The sequence below is a fragment of the Eumetopias jubatus genome, unplaced genomic scaffold, assembly GCF_037043125.1.
Source record: "Eumetopias jubatus isolate StellerSeaLion01/CBP00866 unplaced genomic scaffold, mEumJub1_p1.0 scaffold_16, whole genome shotgun sequence".
Lineage (NCBI taxonomy): Eukaryota > Metazoa > Chordata > Mammalia > Carnivora > Otariidae > Eumetopias > Eumetopias jubatus.
In genome coordinates this window covers 85,691,692-85,707,291 of record NW_028274822.1, presented here as the reverse complement: position 1 = coordinate 85,707,291, position 15,600 = coordinate 85,691,692, and the positions used below count along the sequence as shown (strand labels likewise).

Sequence of the window (15,600 nt, the reverse complement as noted above, 5' to 3'; positions counted from 1 at the left end):
GTGTGCTGTTAGCTTGCTTAGTGATGGGCTGCTGTTGCAGCATCTCATGAGCTGTTACCTTACACCTCCAGCCACCAGAAATTTGGCTCTTTAGGACCAGCTATGCCATTTTTAGTCTGTTTTATTATAAAATATTCCTTATTACTAGCTACAATATACTCATCTGTTCTGTACGTTAGTTTTTCACTTTTTAGTCACACAAAAGTTTGATTCCTCCTGCCATGATAGACCCATTAGGTGGATGAAGGTAAATTCATGGCCCTTTTAGAACCGGAGGGAACTTAAATGACTAGAACCTGGAGCAGCTGCAGCTTGTCCAGTTGAAAGAGACAGTTGTGGTGGAACGGAGACTCTTGAGTGCAAATAGTGTGGTATATGCTAAAATTTTTATTTTTTTAAAGATTTTATTTATCTGAGAGAGAGACAGAGCACAAGCAGGGGGAGAGGCAGAAGAGGGAGAAGCAGACTCCTCTCTGAGCTGGGAGCCTAATCCCAGGACCTGGAGATCATGACCCGAGCTGTAGGCAGACTTTAAACCATCTGAGCCACTCAGGCGCCCTATGCTAAAATTTTAATTTCCAAGCTAGTTTTAACTCTTTCAGCTGTTCATGTAATTATTTTCAAACCCTTTACCATCTTGATGGTTTTCTTTGGTGCCCAGACTTAATGCCATTATGTAAATGGAGTCTGGTTGATAGTCTAGACACTCTGCTTTTACAGGCTAAGGACACTTCTTTGGCAACCTTCATTGCCTTACCAGCTAAAGCCCTGCTCTCTCATGTGCTCTTTCCCCTACACCTCCGATCTCTGCTAGCATACATGGTTTTTTTGTTGATAGTCTAAATGTAGAATTTAAGTAACAGTCACTGTTGCCTCATTCAGCTCAGCCAAGTCTGAGATCTCTTTGGTCCTGATTCTCTTCATTGTTCTTCTTTTTGTGATGTTCTTCAACTTGATAATCGTCATAAATCTGTGATGCTGGTTTATTAAAGGAAATAATGTGTGCAAGTACTTCATTTGTTGACAGATATTTTATCTGGTGCCCACTGTGCAGTAGCACAGTGCTTGGGACTAGGAAATGAGCAGTGACTGAGTAGGAAGACTTACCAAGCACGTGGTGTGAGAGCCTTGGAAAAGGAAAGGACAGCTCTCTGTGGGCACATTGAAAGGGATAGCAACCTAAAGTGGGAGTTCACGGAAAGCCTTGCTGGGTGGGGTCAGATGGGGTGAAGCAGAGAGGGTGTGAGAGACTCAGAAAGAACTTTGAGGACTTGGAAACCATTGTGTTGTGTTAGAGGAAGGGGACTGTGGTAAGAAGCAAGCAGCAGCTGGGTCCTGGGAGGTCCTATAAACCACGGTTAAGATACTAACTTGATCTCAGTTCTGGGAGGAAGAAACTATTGAAACATTTTATTTTATTTTAAAAAATTTTATTTATTTGAGAGGGGGAGAGAGAGAGAGAGCACACATGAGCAGGGAGAGGGAGAAGCAAGACACAGGAGCAGGGAGCCCAATCCGGGGCTCGATCCCAGGATCACGACCCTAGCCGAGGGCAAGACGCCTAACGACTGAGCCACCCAGGCGTCCCACTATTGAAACATTTTAAGTTTAAATAAGAGTATTACATTTGCTTTTTTCTTTTTTTTAAACATTTGCATTTTTGAAAGATGAGTCTTCTCATGGGTAATACTCCCAAAAAATGGACTGGGAGCAAACTTGGTATTAGCGATTTGTGATGTTCCTTCCCTGCTCACTCTGAGGCCTGGAGAAGGTAGGCAAGTGGGCTTCTCATGTCAGGAATTTCATTCACTCTGTCTGACTATAAAAATCTATGACTCAAATCGGAAACATAATGAAAATGTTTGAGTCATAGTTAAATGTTTAAGTAATTTAGGTTAATTCTATTACAGCTTGCTTTTCCTAGGAGCCATTTAAACTCAAAAACAATAGTGATATTTAGGAGGTAATTTCTGATCTTATATATAGTTTTTCCTTAGAAAAGACTTGAATAGCTGGTAGAATTTGTCACAGTAGATTTTTTTCTCCCTACATATAACCAGTTCGTAAAAAGGCCTTTTCTGTGGGGCACCTGGGTCACACAGTCGGTTAAGCATCCAACTCTTAAGTTTCAGCTCAGGTCTTGATCTCAGGGTCATGAGATCGACCCCTGGATCAGGCTCTTTGCTTAGTGTGAAGTCTGCTTAAGATTCTCTCTTCCCTGCCCCTTTTTCCCTCCCCCACTGCCAACATGTGTGTGTGCTCTCTCTGTATACAATATTTTTTAAGGCCTTTTCTAAGTAATGCTGATTTTAACTATCAGTATTCATTCATTTATTTTAAAGTTTATTTTTTTTAGTAATCTCAACACCCAGCAGGGGCTTGAACTCACAACCCCGAGATCAAGAACCACATCCTCTACCGACTGAGCCAGCCAGGCGCCCCCATCAGTATTTATTTTTGATGGAATGGTGTAACACTGTTTAAGTACCATGGCTTACGAACACTCTTTCCCAGGTTTTAAGATAAAGTTTGTGTTCATTTCTAAAATGTGGCAGAGTAATTTCTTTTGACTTTTACTTGCATTCTTGGTCACCTAGCATAAAGTATACATTGAGGATTTTGTTCAGAGTGGAAATCCCTATTGTGGTAGCAGATTAAAGAGTTTATGGACTTATGAAGCCAAAAGCTGAATTTGAAAAGTGTCAGATGTTAAACAAATCGAAGATATTTATAATAGAGTTTATTCTTTTATTACACCACTAGAACCCAAGAGACAGGGAAAAAATTTCAGAGGAAAAAATTGCAGAGCATCCACTTGGCAAGAGTAAGAATTTTCCACTACCACTTGCCCTAAGGGCATTGACATGCCCCATCAGGGAAATATTACTGGGTGCGATCATCAGGAACAGCACTGCCTGCTCCTCACTCACAAAGCCCTCTGTCTGAAATTCATAGAAGCCTGCAGACAAAAGAAAATTATGTCTTAGTTTGGAAAGTATCCATTGAATCTTGTGAATCTTTTCCTTCCTTAGAGTGTGCTTCTTAATGGATTCAATCCTAAATTGACTCTTAGAAAAACACAAAGCAGAGTCACACAGTAGGTTAAGTCTTTCCTTAATTGAAGTTCCTTAGGTAAAACCCCTTTTACTTCGAGCTTTAGTTTCCTAACTAAAATGAGGACATGGGTTGATTAAGATGATGTGAGGGTTTTTCTAGCTAAGAGAATACTAGAACATAGCAGGTTTTTTTTTTTTTTTAAATTCATTCGATACACAGCACATGAGCGGGGGGAGGGGCAGAGGGAGAAGCAGGCTCCCTGCTGAGCCAGGAGCCTGATGTGGGGCTTGATCCCAGGACTCTGGGATCGTGACCCAAGCCGAAGGCAGACACTTAACCATCTGAGCCACCCAGGCACCCCCATAGCAGGTTTTTTAAGACCGGTTTGGATTGATGCTTCAGTATGGATTTATGCTGCTTTCTTACAGAGATCAGTTACAAATGGAAACAAATGTAAAACTTTATTTGGGAGAGAGCTTGCACCTTTGCAAGTGAGCAGGGGGAGGGACAGAAGGTGAGGGAGAGGGAGAGAATTTAAAGCCAACTCTGCTAATCACAGAGCCCAACGTGGGGGCTCGATCCAACAACCCTGAGATCGTGACCTGAGCTGAAATCAAGAGTCAAGATGGCTGGGGTGCCTGGGTGGCTCAGTTGTTAAGCATCTGCCTGTGATCCAAGGTCCTGGGATCGAGCCCCGCATCGGGCTCCCTGCTTGGCTGGAAGCCTGCTTCTCCCTCCCCACTCCCTCTGCTTGTGTTCCTGCTCCCGCTGTCTCTGTCAAATAAATAAATAAAATCTTTAAAAAAAAAAAAAAAGTCAAGATGCTTAATTGCCTGAGCCACCCAGGTACCCCCAATGTAAAACTTTAAGGTAATAAATTTCTCAGGTGTTGGGGGAATTAAGGTCTTCTTGGCCTAGAGCTGGCATACTTGGCACATGAGAAACAGCACAAAGTAAACCGGCTGTTCTGAATAAGCCCTTCGTGGGATCTGAAACCCATTATTATACTTGGTTGTTGTTTCTTGTATTTTTTGTGTTTGGAGAACTTTTTGAAAGCTGGATTTCCATCCCAAATGCATTGAGCCAGATTATTATTATTTTTTTAAAGATTTTATTTATTTGATAGAGATACAGCGAGAGAGGGAACACAAGCATGGGGAGTGGGAGAGGGAGAGGCAGGCTTCCCGCGGAGCAGGGAGCCTGATGCGGGGCTCGATCCCAGGACCCTGGGATCACGACCTGAGCCGAAGGCAGAAGCTTAACGACTGAGCCACCCAGGCACCCCTTGAACCAGATTCTTGAAGAGCAGGTCCTGAGGTTGTATAGTTTATAAATGGCTCCCAGATGATATTTTTCTTTTAACTCCTAAATATTTAATTGCCTCCCAGTTAGAATGGCTGTTGTCAGATGGAAGAGAAGTTGAGAAAAGCTTGAGGTCTGTTTTTAAGGGCTTCCCGGGTCATTTGTTCTACTAGCATTTGACAGCTGAGTCATTTCTAAATATTTGGCCAACAATTAAATGTGTATCCATATAATTTCTGTATAGCAAAGAAATTTTTTAATATATTTAAAATAGACCTTTGGGGCAGGGGTGCCTGGCTGGCTCAGTAGGGTGTGCGACTCTTGATGTCAGGGTTGTGAGTTTGATTCCCATGTTGGGCATAGAGATTGCTTAAAAATAAAATCTTAAAAAAGAGAAACCTTTAGGGGGGAAAGTAGCTGGTTTTTTATAATGCCAGTAGAAGTATAATTTTTAATGCTGCCTATATATAGTAATTGATACTGCCTCAAGCTAATGGCTAATATGTTGACCATGTTATCCAGGAAAGAAATTTAATGTTGATATTCATTGCCTCAAAGATACGTTCCACCTATTTTAAATCCTCTGAGCTGGGGCGCCTGGGTGACTCAGTCGTTAAGCATCTGCCTCTGGCTCAGGTCATGATCCCAGCATCCTGGGATCGAGCCCTGCATCGGGCTCCCTGTTCCACGGGAAGCCTGCTTCTCCCTCTCCACTCCCCCCTGCTTGTGTTCCCTCTCTCGCTGTGTCTCTTCTCTGTCAAATAAATAAATAAAATCTTTAAAAAAAAAAAAAAAAATCCTCTGAGCTTCCAGTGAAACACAGCAAAATAAATACCAAGATACTTCTTTTGAATCTTCTTGTAGTTTATCCTCAATTTGAATATTAGATTGACTGGCTTTAAATCTGGTAGGTATATGAGAGTACATGCTATGGCTTATACATAAAATTGTTGAACTAGAAAAACAGGATTCAGCTTTCAGTATAAAATGAAATGTTCTGGGCACTTGGGTGGTTCAGTCAGTTAAGTGTCTGCCTTTAGCTTAGGTCATGATCTCAGGGTCCTGGGATTGAGCCCCGTATTGGGCTTCCTGCTCAGCAGGGGGTCTGCTTCTGCCTCTGCCCACCTCCCCGCCCCTGTATGTGCTCTCTCTCTTTCTCAAATTTTTTTAAAAATGAAATGTTCTTGGGACACCTGGGTGGCTCAGTTGGTTAAGCGACTGCCTTCAGCTCAGGTCATGATCCTGGAGTCCCAGGATCGAGTCCCATGTCTGCCTCTGACCCTCTCTCCTCTCATGTTCTCTCTCTCATTCTCTCTCTCTCAGATAAATAAATAAAATCTTTGAAAAAAAATAAAATCTTAAAAAAAATGAAATGTTTTTGTTTCTTGTTTTTTTTTTTTTTTTGGTCAGAGAATGCAAAACGGGGAGCTGCAGGGAGAGGGAGAAGCAGGCTCCCTGCTGAGCAGAGAGCCTGACTGGGGGCTTGATCCCAGGACCCTGGGATCATGACCCTGAGCCAAAGGCAGTTGCTTAACCGACTGAGCCACCCAGGCATCAGCTGTTCTGCTTTTAAATTGCTGGTATATGATCAGCTATTGGAGTGCAGAAGTGTCTTAGTACTTAAAGATTGTGGGGACCCCCGTGCCATGTTAGAAATTTTTTGCTCCGGTGACATAAATTGCCTATGACAGCAAGAAACATTTTCAAGTAAATTTTCCATTTAGGGTCATAGGTTCATCATTGAACCTTACATTCTTTTCATGTTCCAGATCATGCATGATCAATTATGACATCCAGAAATAATACAGTAAAAAATTTTAAATGGTTTCAAATTTTCATCTTGATGGGGCATTTTAGCTGTTTATGTCACTGAAGTTTCGTATATGGTTGATTATAGTAGGAGCAGAATTAAAGTGAAAGGTTCTCATTTATTCAGTCCGGGAGTATTGCTGTTCATTGCATAAGCATTTCCAGCAGGAATTTCACCTTAACCTAATGTGTCCCTGCAGTCAAATGCAAGGATGATCTTTGCCTCTTGAGATTATATACTGACAGTCTGCTTTGGGGCTGCTTTGTGACATTTCCTAGTTAGGCTATAGGGCTGTTTAATGAACTGGAGCTCAAAAAGCAAATCCTACTCTTTGGAACTTCAAAGCTCTGAAATGCAGAAAAATCAGAGCTAAATTGAAGGCTTAACAGATGAAATGAATCTACTTGGATAGAATGGCTATTTTGCCAGTTTACATAGATAACCAGACAGTTAAAATTCAGTATGTAATCATGGAAAAATGAACATTTGACTTAAAAATACTATATGTAGAGGTGCATAGGTGGCTCAGTTGTTTAAGCATCTGACTTGATTTTGGCTGAGGTCATAATCTCAGGGTGGTGAGATTCAGCCCTGCATTGGGCTCTGTGCTGGGCATGGAGCCTGCTTAAGATTCTCTATCTGCCTCTCCCACCCACCCCCCCACTCCCTCTTAAAAAACAACAACAACAAAAACTATATGCAATTCTAGGGGAGACTGTACTTGTTCTAATTTTTAGCTCTCCCTTGTGTCAGACTTGGAAAGCTACCATAGTTACCTTTCAGAAAGTTAGGGAAAGCTGTTGTACACTTATTTTAATATTCGGTTGCTTTGGTACTGATAAGTATGTGTTCAACAATATTTGAATGTCTACAGTGTTCTGGACACTATTCTCAAGACCATGTAAAACATTGGCTTTATCTGTTCCTGCATCTGCACTGTGGCATTTACTCTATACAAACTAGAGATGTGGACCCTTTAAGAGCTGTTAAAGGAGCTCTTTGGCCTGGGGAAGAAGACTCAATTGACTTACAGATCTTCTTTGAGGTGATGCAAGAGGTTTATTCATTTATTTGATAAATCAGATTTCAAAAGTACAAAGTGAAAAGTCTCCCTCCACTCCATACCCAGCATTAAGATTTTGTAATACCTTCCCAAAGGTATTTCCTTATATGAATGACAGTCGATATAGGTGATGCTTCACATTTCTGTTTTCCCCCTTAATATACAGTATATCTTCGAGGAAATTTTCACTTTAGTATGAATGGAGTTGTCTCATCTTCCTACTGTTAATAATAAAACTACGCTGTGACTAAACATACTCTGCTGAGCCTATCTGAAGAGTAAATTCCTTGTAGTGGATTATATGGGATAAAAAGATTGTGCTTTGTAGTTTTGATATATATTGTCAAACTGTACTCCAGAGGTTTTATAACATTTTTTTTTCATACTCAGCAGCATATAAGGGTGGTCACAAAGTCTGGAAGCAGAGTTGAATTATAAACACTGAATGAACTGTTACTTTTACATAGACCATGTAATGCGTTACATGCATTTAATTTGTCCTTATTAAGCGTGCACTAACACAGAATTTCATTGATCTCTGCTCAGACACTTGCCTCTAAAGTGATTTAGAACTCTGATTTTTTTTTCCTATTTACACCAAAATTTTCAGATTTTATAGTCCCCCTATAATAAGAATTACTATTTCTATACATCTTTGTAAACTTGACACATTTTCTCAACTCTTGTCAATTTGTTTTAAATTTATGTCCCTGTACTTTTATTTCTCATGATATTTTATATCTTCTGATGATGGGATTAAACCATGGTATATACAACTTGATCCCCCTCACCATGCCATGTGTGTATAAGGGTGTAAGTAATGTGTCTTGTAGAGGTTTCCCCGAGCATTATTCTCTTCCTTCCTGTGTAATTCAAATCCGGTATCTATTTAGCAAGAGTTTTTATGACCCTAAGGAGAAGTTGATTATCTTGCTTAATTTAACAGATTTTTATGTATTTGTGCTGTGTACAGGCTATGTATTTTCTTTAAGATGTGTTTTATTTGGAGACAGATTCATCTCTATGAAACATGAATTGTAAAATTGCTTATTTTAGCTGCCTTTTTTTTCCAACTAGTTGGTGACAAAGTTCCTGCTGATATAAGATTAACTTCCATCAAATCTACTACTCTAAGAGTTGACCAGTCCATTCTCACAGGTAAGCATTATACGTTGGAAGGTCTCTGAATGTTGAAGTCCTGCTCAGATACCATGAGTTGGCTCCTGCCCCTTCTGTCCCTTTTTAGGGTTTTATCTTGATCCTGTCCAAGGTAGTTGTTTTGTTTTGTTTTAAGATTTTATTTATTTATTAGAGAGACAGTGAGAGAGGGAACACAAGCAAGGGGAGTGGGAGAGGGAGAAACAGGCTCCCAGGGCTCGATCCCAGGATCCTGGGATCATGACCTGAGCTGAAGGCAGACACTTAACGACTGAGCCACCCAGGCGCCTCCAAGATAGTTATTTCTTAATGCTTTAGAAATCTGGCTTTTTTGCCAATGTATCGGGTTTAAAAAAACTTGGCTTTCATCTCATAAGACCTCTATTTGTCTTTTAATTTTATCAAAAATTAGCTTTCGGGGGCACCTGGGTGGCTCGGTTGGGCGACTGCCTTCGGCTCAGGTCATGATCCTGGAGTCCTGGGATCGAGTCCCGCATCGGGCTCCCCGCTCAGCGGGGAGTCTGCTTCTCCCTCTGACCCTCTTCCCTCTCGTGCTCTCTGTCTCTCATTCTCTCTCTCTCAAATAAAATCTTAAAAAAAAAAAAAAATTAGCTTTCGGGGTGCCCGGGTGGCTCAGTTGGTTAAGCATCTGCCTATGGCTCAGATCGTGATCCTGGGGTCCTGGGATTGAGCCCCGCATTGGGCTCCCTGCTCAGTGGGAAGCCTACTTCTCCCTCTCCCACTCCCCTGCTTGTGCTCGTTCACTCACTCTCTCTCTCTCAGTCAAATAAATCTTAAAAAAAAAAAAATAGCTTTCACCAAAAATCTCTTTTATGTTTTTACTTTCTAAAAAAAGAAGTTACAAATTTCTACATTAGCAGAGGTAATAATCTTAAGGTTGAAGCGTTGTTTCTCTGTTTTATGAAAATGAATTAATTACTTAGCGTTCTTTTCCCAGGCAGGAGAGAGAGGTTCCGGAGCTATAATTTTTTTCATTGGAGGAATGCTAATCTTACATCTAACATATTTGCAATGATCAGATGTACAATTAACAAAAGTTAGCAGCCTCCAAAAACGGTGAATGTTTTACTGCCTAAAGTTTGCACGCTTAGATTTGAAATTGTTTGGAACATTTTTCCATTTTTGTTTGGTAAAGGCATAGTCTAGGGTGGAGGGTTCTAATTAACTGGAAGTAAGGTGGTCAGAAGATTAACACAATGCTAACCTGAGTTAAATAGGGTCAATAGAAAACCCAAAGGTAATCAAGATTTATCTGATTATCAGTTTTGAAAAGCAGCTGAAGTCCTAGGAGGTAGTGCTGTGAGTAACCTGGGCTCTTTTATTATTTCTCTGTGAATAGCTTAGTTACTAAAACTCCCATTAGCAGCAACAAGCTGAAAGCTGATGAGCCGTAAAATGTTGGGAAACTGATTAGGTGGTGCATATAAGATTTTCATAGTATGCCTACAGAAATAATTATCTTTTTTTTTTTTTTTAAAGATTTTATTTATTTGAGAGAGAATGAGAGGTAGAGAGCACGAGAGGGAAGAGGGTCAGAGGGAGAAGCAGACTCCCCGCTGAGCAGGGAGCCCGATGTGGGGCTCGATCCCGGGACTCCAGGATCATGACATGAGCCGAAGGCAGTCACTTAACCAGCTGAGCCACCTAGGCGCCCCAGTAATTATCTTTTAAAACCTCTCATAAAACTTAGTGTTTTTTTTGTTAAATAATGATACTGTAGTTTCAGACTAGAGTGAGGAACCAGGTTTGTTCAGATATCGAGAGTGAAGTTGGCTACCTGAAATTTAAATGAACAACTGGAGCCACATTTCATGTTACTCAGACCAACCCCAGTTATATATTTCATAAGCGATGTTAAGTAAGGTTGAAACCAGATTCGACAAGACATTGTAAAAGTTAAAGTAGTCCTTTATCTACCATGTGATGTTTTTAGTGCTGATTGTTTTTCAGTTTCATTTTATTGAAATAGAATGGTCTGATCACTCATTACTAATGAAGATATTTCTAAAACAATGTTTTCATTTCTCATGTCTGGCATTAATGAACAAAAATAGGCTTCCCAGTAGATGCTCCTCATTATACGTATAATGTATCTAGTATGTTCATTGTGTTAAGAATAAATATACTTTGACCTTTTTATGAAGTATTAGTGTGTGTACGTAAGTTTACAATAAATAAATGTAAATATATATTCATAGTATTAAAGTTGATACCTGAAAATAAACTAGATTTGAATAGTTACTCCGGGAAATACAGGCAATTGACTGGGATTCTATTTCTAAATTTTACTAGTTTTTCTCCTTCAAGCGAATTGGATCTTTTATCTCCTTTCCTGAGAGTGGTGGTAGCATGAGTGGATGAGGGCTCAGGGTCTAGGTATGAATTGCACAGACCTAACCATCCCTTCTCACAACCTGCTTAGGTGAGTCTGTATCTGTCATCAAGCACACTGACCCTGTCCCGGACCCACGGGCTGTCAATCAAGATAAAAAGAACATGCTCTTTTCTGTAAGTACTTTGTCAAATGTTTGTGTTTTTTTTTTTTTAAGATTTTATTTATTTATTTGACAGAGAGATAGCGAGAGCAGGAACACAGGCAGGGGGAGTGCAAGACGGAGAAGCAGGCTTCCTGCCAAGCAGGGAGCCTGATGCGGGGCTCGAACCCAGGACCCTGGGATCATGACCTGAACCAAAGGCAGACGCTTAACGACTGAGCCACCCAGGCGCCCTCTCAAATGTATTTTTATTTGGAGACATTCTCAGAATTTAAAATCTGCAGGGTTTTAAGTTTGTTTATTTTTAAGTAAACTACAGCCAGTGTGGGGCTTGAACTCAAGACCCTCAAGATCAAGAGTCACATACTCTTCTGACAGAGCCAGCCAGGCTCCCTCCCCAGTGTTGTCTGTTTTAATGAGCAGGTTTTTGAGGGGAATAAAAGATCAGATCAAACATCTTTAAATTCTTTATCTGTAAACCTTGAAAAGTAGATTTGTGTGGAAAAGGCTTATTAAAATTATATGGACGAGGTATGTGTTTAGAGAGAGAACAGATGTGGCAAACCATTTAATAACTGGTGAGTCTGGATGAAAAGCAAAACAGATGTTCACTGTACTACAGTTTTTCTGTTAAATTTTTTTGAAATAAGAAGTTGAGAAATTTGTATATTTTGCTTGTTTGGTATTTTATATGCTATTTCAAGTGGTAGGTTCTGTGGGTTAGTGTGGGAGCCTAACCACTCATAGTAAGTAAAGTGCTATAGAATTACAGTGGAAATAATGAAGTGGTATCATGCCAGCGCTAGGAATTAAAGTGGGCTGGGGAGAGAGCCCTGTACTTGATTTCATTGATTGTTTGAATGCCAGTGCTTGAGTGGAGATCCTCAAGGTAGCACATGGTGCTGGTTGCCCTGCTTATTGTGGGTGATGAAAGTAGGGGAGGTGGGACTATTGGAGCCAGCTTAAGGTTGAGGGCTGTATGGAGTTCGAAAAATGAGGAACGCAGAGGGGTTAGAGCACTGTTCAAGCCCAAAGCTAGTCTGCAAGCCAGGTTCGGTATGGTGAGTAGAGATTCCAGGGGGGTCAGGGTGGAGCTGCTCTGGGCAAGTGGGGACCACATAAAATGATAATCCAGGAGAGCTGTAACGTGCCGCCTGCATCAAGTTTGGATGGCTGGTTCTCTGAAGAGCACACCCTCCAAGGCCCAGTAGAATATGAGAGTCTGGGTGCTCTAGTCAAAACCCATCCAAGTCTGAGTTTGCTAGTCAGTTGTTTTTTGTTTTTGTTTTTTGTTTTATGATTTTATTTATTTGACAGAGAGAGACACAGCGAGAGAGGGAACGCAAGCAGGGGGAGTGGGAGAGGGAGAAGCAGGCTTCCCGCGGAGCAGGGAGCCCAATGCGGGGCTCGATCCCAAGACCCTGGGATCGTCACCTGAGCTGAAGGCAGACGCTTAATGACTGAGCCAACCAGGCACCGCTGCTACTAGTCAGTTTTAAGTTGGGTGCGATGTTAATCTTATAACCAGTTTCCTCTACTTCTGTCGTAGGGTACAAACATTGCTGCTGGCAAAGCCATGGGAGTGGTGGTGGCAACTGGAGTGAACACGGAAATTGGCAAGATCCGGGATGAAATGGTGGCAACAGAGCAGGAGAGAACCCCCCTCCAGCAGAAACTAGATGAGTTTGGGGAACAGCTTTCCAAAGTCATCTCCCTGATTTGCATTGCAGTCTGGATCATAAACATTGGGCACTTCAACGACCCAGTTCATGGAGGCTCCTGGATCAGGGGCGCTATTTACTACTTTAAAATTGCGGTGGCTCTGGCTGTGGCAGCCATTCCTGAAGGTCTGCCTGCTGTCATCACCACCTGCCTGGCTCTTGGAACTCGCAGAATGGCAAAGAAAAATGCTATTGTTCGAAGCCTCCCTTCTGTGGAAACCCTTGGTTGTACTTCTGTTATCTGCTCAGACAAGACTGGTACACTGACAACGAACCAGATGTCTGTGTGCAGGGTAAGTGGGAGTGATTTAAGATTCTTTGCTGGTGGTGGTTATTGGTTCATCCTAGGAATATGCCCTCATGCCATCAAAACCTTGGATTTGTAATTTGATACTTTTTTGAGTGCTTTAAACAAATGGGTTGTGTGTATAGCCAGAGCCCAAGGTAATCTGATGCCCCAGAGGAATTAGTCATCTAATTCCTAAAATTAATTCATGGAATAAAGGGTATCTGCATAGTTGATGTGCTTATATTGGGGAAGGTGACTACAGGCAATCTGTTAATGTGTTAGGCGACTATGTTCCCTTTGTATTCCTGCTCCTCTGTCTCTGAATGCATGTGTGTTACTGGACCAGCCTTAAAGGAAGAGAATCCTATAAAGCAGCTAGTTCCCTCCGTACCTGCCTAGCTAAACTTCTAACTGGTATTTCCATAACACATTGAATGAGACATGCTTTCTTGAAAGTTAAATAATTGCCTTTAACTTGCTTTGTTATATGTGTTCATCCTTCCTTTCTTAGGTTGTTTTGACCATCACTGGGGGGATAAAATAAGAAACTGTTTAAACTTGCCCTTAGAAAAGTAGTAACTACAGAAACACTGATACAGCTGAATTATGTTCTTTTCCTAGGTTTTATTTAAACAACTTTGTACAAGTCTTTTCAGAGTATAATTTTCCAGAAGGTACACACAACTCATAAAAATATTGAGTGGACACTGGTCAAAGATTCTGTTTAGCTTGTTAAATAATGAGGGAATCAGTAAAACTGGTTACAAGAGCATTTGAGGAAGTACTCAGTAACAGCATAGAATTGCTATATGTTAGATTGCAAAAACTGGTTAATATCCAATAGGGCAGTAAAACTACAGGTTATCTTTCCTACAGGACACAAATCCCTAACTTCATGTAACATGAGCTCTTAATGGTAAGTAGCACAGTGGAACAATGTTAAATTTTCCTAGAATACTACATCTTTGAGTGAGCCTGTTAAAGGAATGCTTCTGAATGACATTGAAGGGACATGTGGGCATCCTCTTGGCCTTAGCTCCAGGATTCTGGATAATATTTTTTCACATTAGAAATTCTTAATACAGTTAAACCCTCTGAATCTTTATCTTGCCACACTTAAACTCATGATGATTTTTAGATACACAGTCATCATCGGTGTCCGTCCCATCCTCCACCCCCACGCCCCACCCCAGCAAAACTCTGTGTAATCCAGATCCCGACTTCGAATGAACTGACAGGTGTTTTGTCTCTTAAGTGGTAAGCTCCCAGTCTGTCCTGGGTTTCACCAGAAGTGCAGGGTTTGACTTGGCTACCTAAGTTTTCATTCCTTGGAACCAGAAAAGGTTGCATAAATTAGCTAATAGCTAGTTGGCAACTAATTTCAAACTGGGGCAGCAAATCAAATTTCAAACTAAGAATAAAACAGAGTCCATAGGAAGAATTCTTTGTTTTTATATTTTCCCTTAACTGGTTTAAGATGTTTTCTTCTATTAAAGAAGCAGCCTAGCTTGCCTCTTTGTTCTGTTCTCTCTCTATGACAGAAAGCTGATGCTAATCAGTATTCTCCAGGAGGTTTCTTGCAGTGAGTTGCATAACTGCCCTTGACTTAGAGATACTGTCATCATGCAGTTCCTAAATGGTTTACTTGCTCGAAATCTAAAATGCCCACGTGCGTTCAGATTTACTTAATGTGGATTAGAATTCTGAATATCTTAGAGTACTTTGGACTTTGGTATAAACCCAAAGAGTTTCACTTTTTATAAACTGTATCATTAAAGAAGTGACATGGCATGTAGTCATAATGCTAACTTGCTTTGATATTGCTTAGTACAGTTAATTTGTTTTCTCACATGTGACTTTATTTGAATCATATGGTAATCCTGCTCAAGAGGTTTAAAAAATTAAGGCCCTGAGAGGTTAAGTAACATATCCAAGGGCCACACAACTTCTGATAAAAGGGTAAAGTTGGATTTTCTTAGAGATTGGTAGTTAAATCCAGTCCTCTCTTTTCCACTTAATAATTATATAACCTTCAGCACATGCTTTAACCTCTCTGGTCCTTTGTTCCTCTTCTGTAAAATGTCACACATCTTTGGAAGGAGCCATTTGACAAGCTTCCTTTTTTAGGTGTTGTATCTGTTAGAAAAAAATGTAGGCGTCACTGATCTTGCTGCATGTGACCTTGGACATGAATCTTTTCCTCATTTGACACTGGTTGTATATGTTTGAACTAGAACCTTTTTTATCAGGAGTCGGTTTTAAATCCCATTATATACTTCTTTTTTAAGCCACTTTGTATGTCTTGCTCATGGCTTTAGTTCCATTCCAAGGTTGATTTATATCTAAGTATACTTTTGAAATGAAGCTTTTTGGGCGACTGGCCGGCTCAGTCAGAGCATACAACTCTTGATCTCAAGGGCTGTAAGATCAAGCCCCATGTAGGGTGTAGAAATTATTATTATTATTATAATTATTTTTTAAGATTTTATTTACTGGGGGGCGCCTGGGTGGCTCAGTCGTTAATCATCTGCCTTTGGCTCGGGTCGTGATTCCAGGGTCCTGGGATCGAGCCCCGCATCGGGCTCCCTGCTCAGCGGGAAGCCTGCTTCTCCCCCTCCCCCTGCTAATGTTACATCTCGCTATGTCTCTGTCAAATAAATAAAATCTTTAAAAAAAAAAAAAGA

General features: G+C 40.8%; 1 protein-coding gene across 1 annotated transcript in view; it reads left to right on the top strand.

The window, feature by feature from the left end:
- The window catches only part of ATP2A2 (ATPase sarcoplasmic/endoplasmic reticulum Ca2+ transporting 2), a 57,274-nt gene that overhangs the window by 24,829 nt on the left and 16,845 nt on the right, over positions 1 to 15,600 (top strand). The window contains exons 6-8 of the mRNA XM_028116488.2: positions 8,310 to 8,390; positions 10,834 to 10,919; positions 12,456 to 12,920. Coding sequence (XP_027972289.1) covers positions 8,310 to 8,390; positions 10,834 to 10,919; positions 12,456 to 12,920 — 632 coding nt within the window. The remainder of the gene's footprint in view (positions 1 to 8,309; positions 8,391 to 10,833; positions 10,920 to 12,455; positions 12,921 to 15,600) is intronic.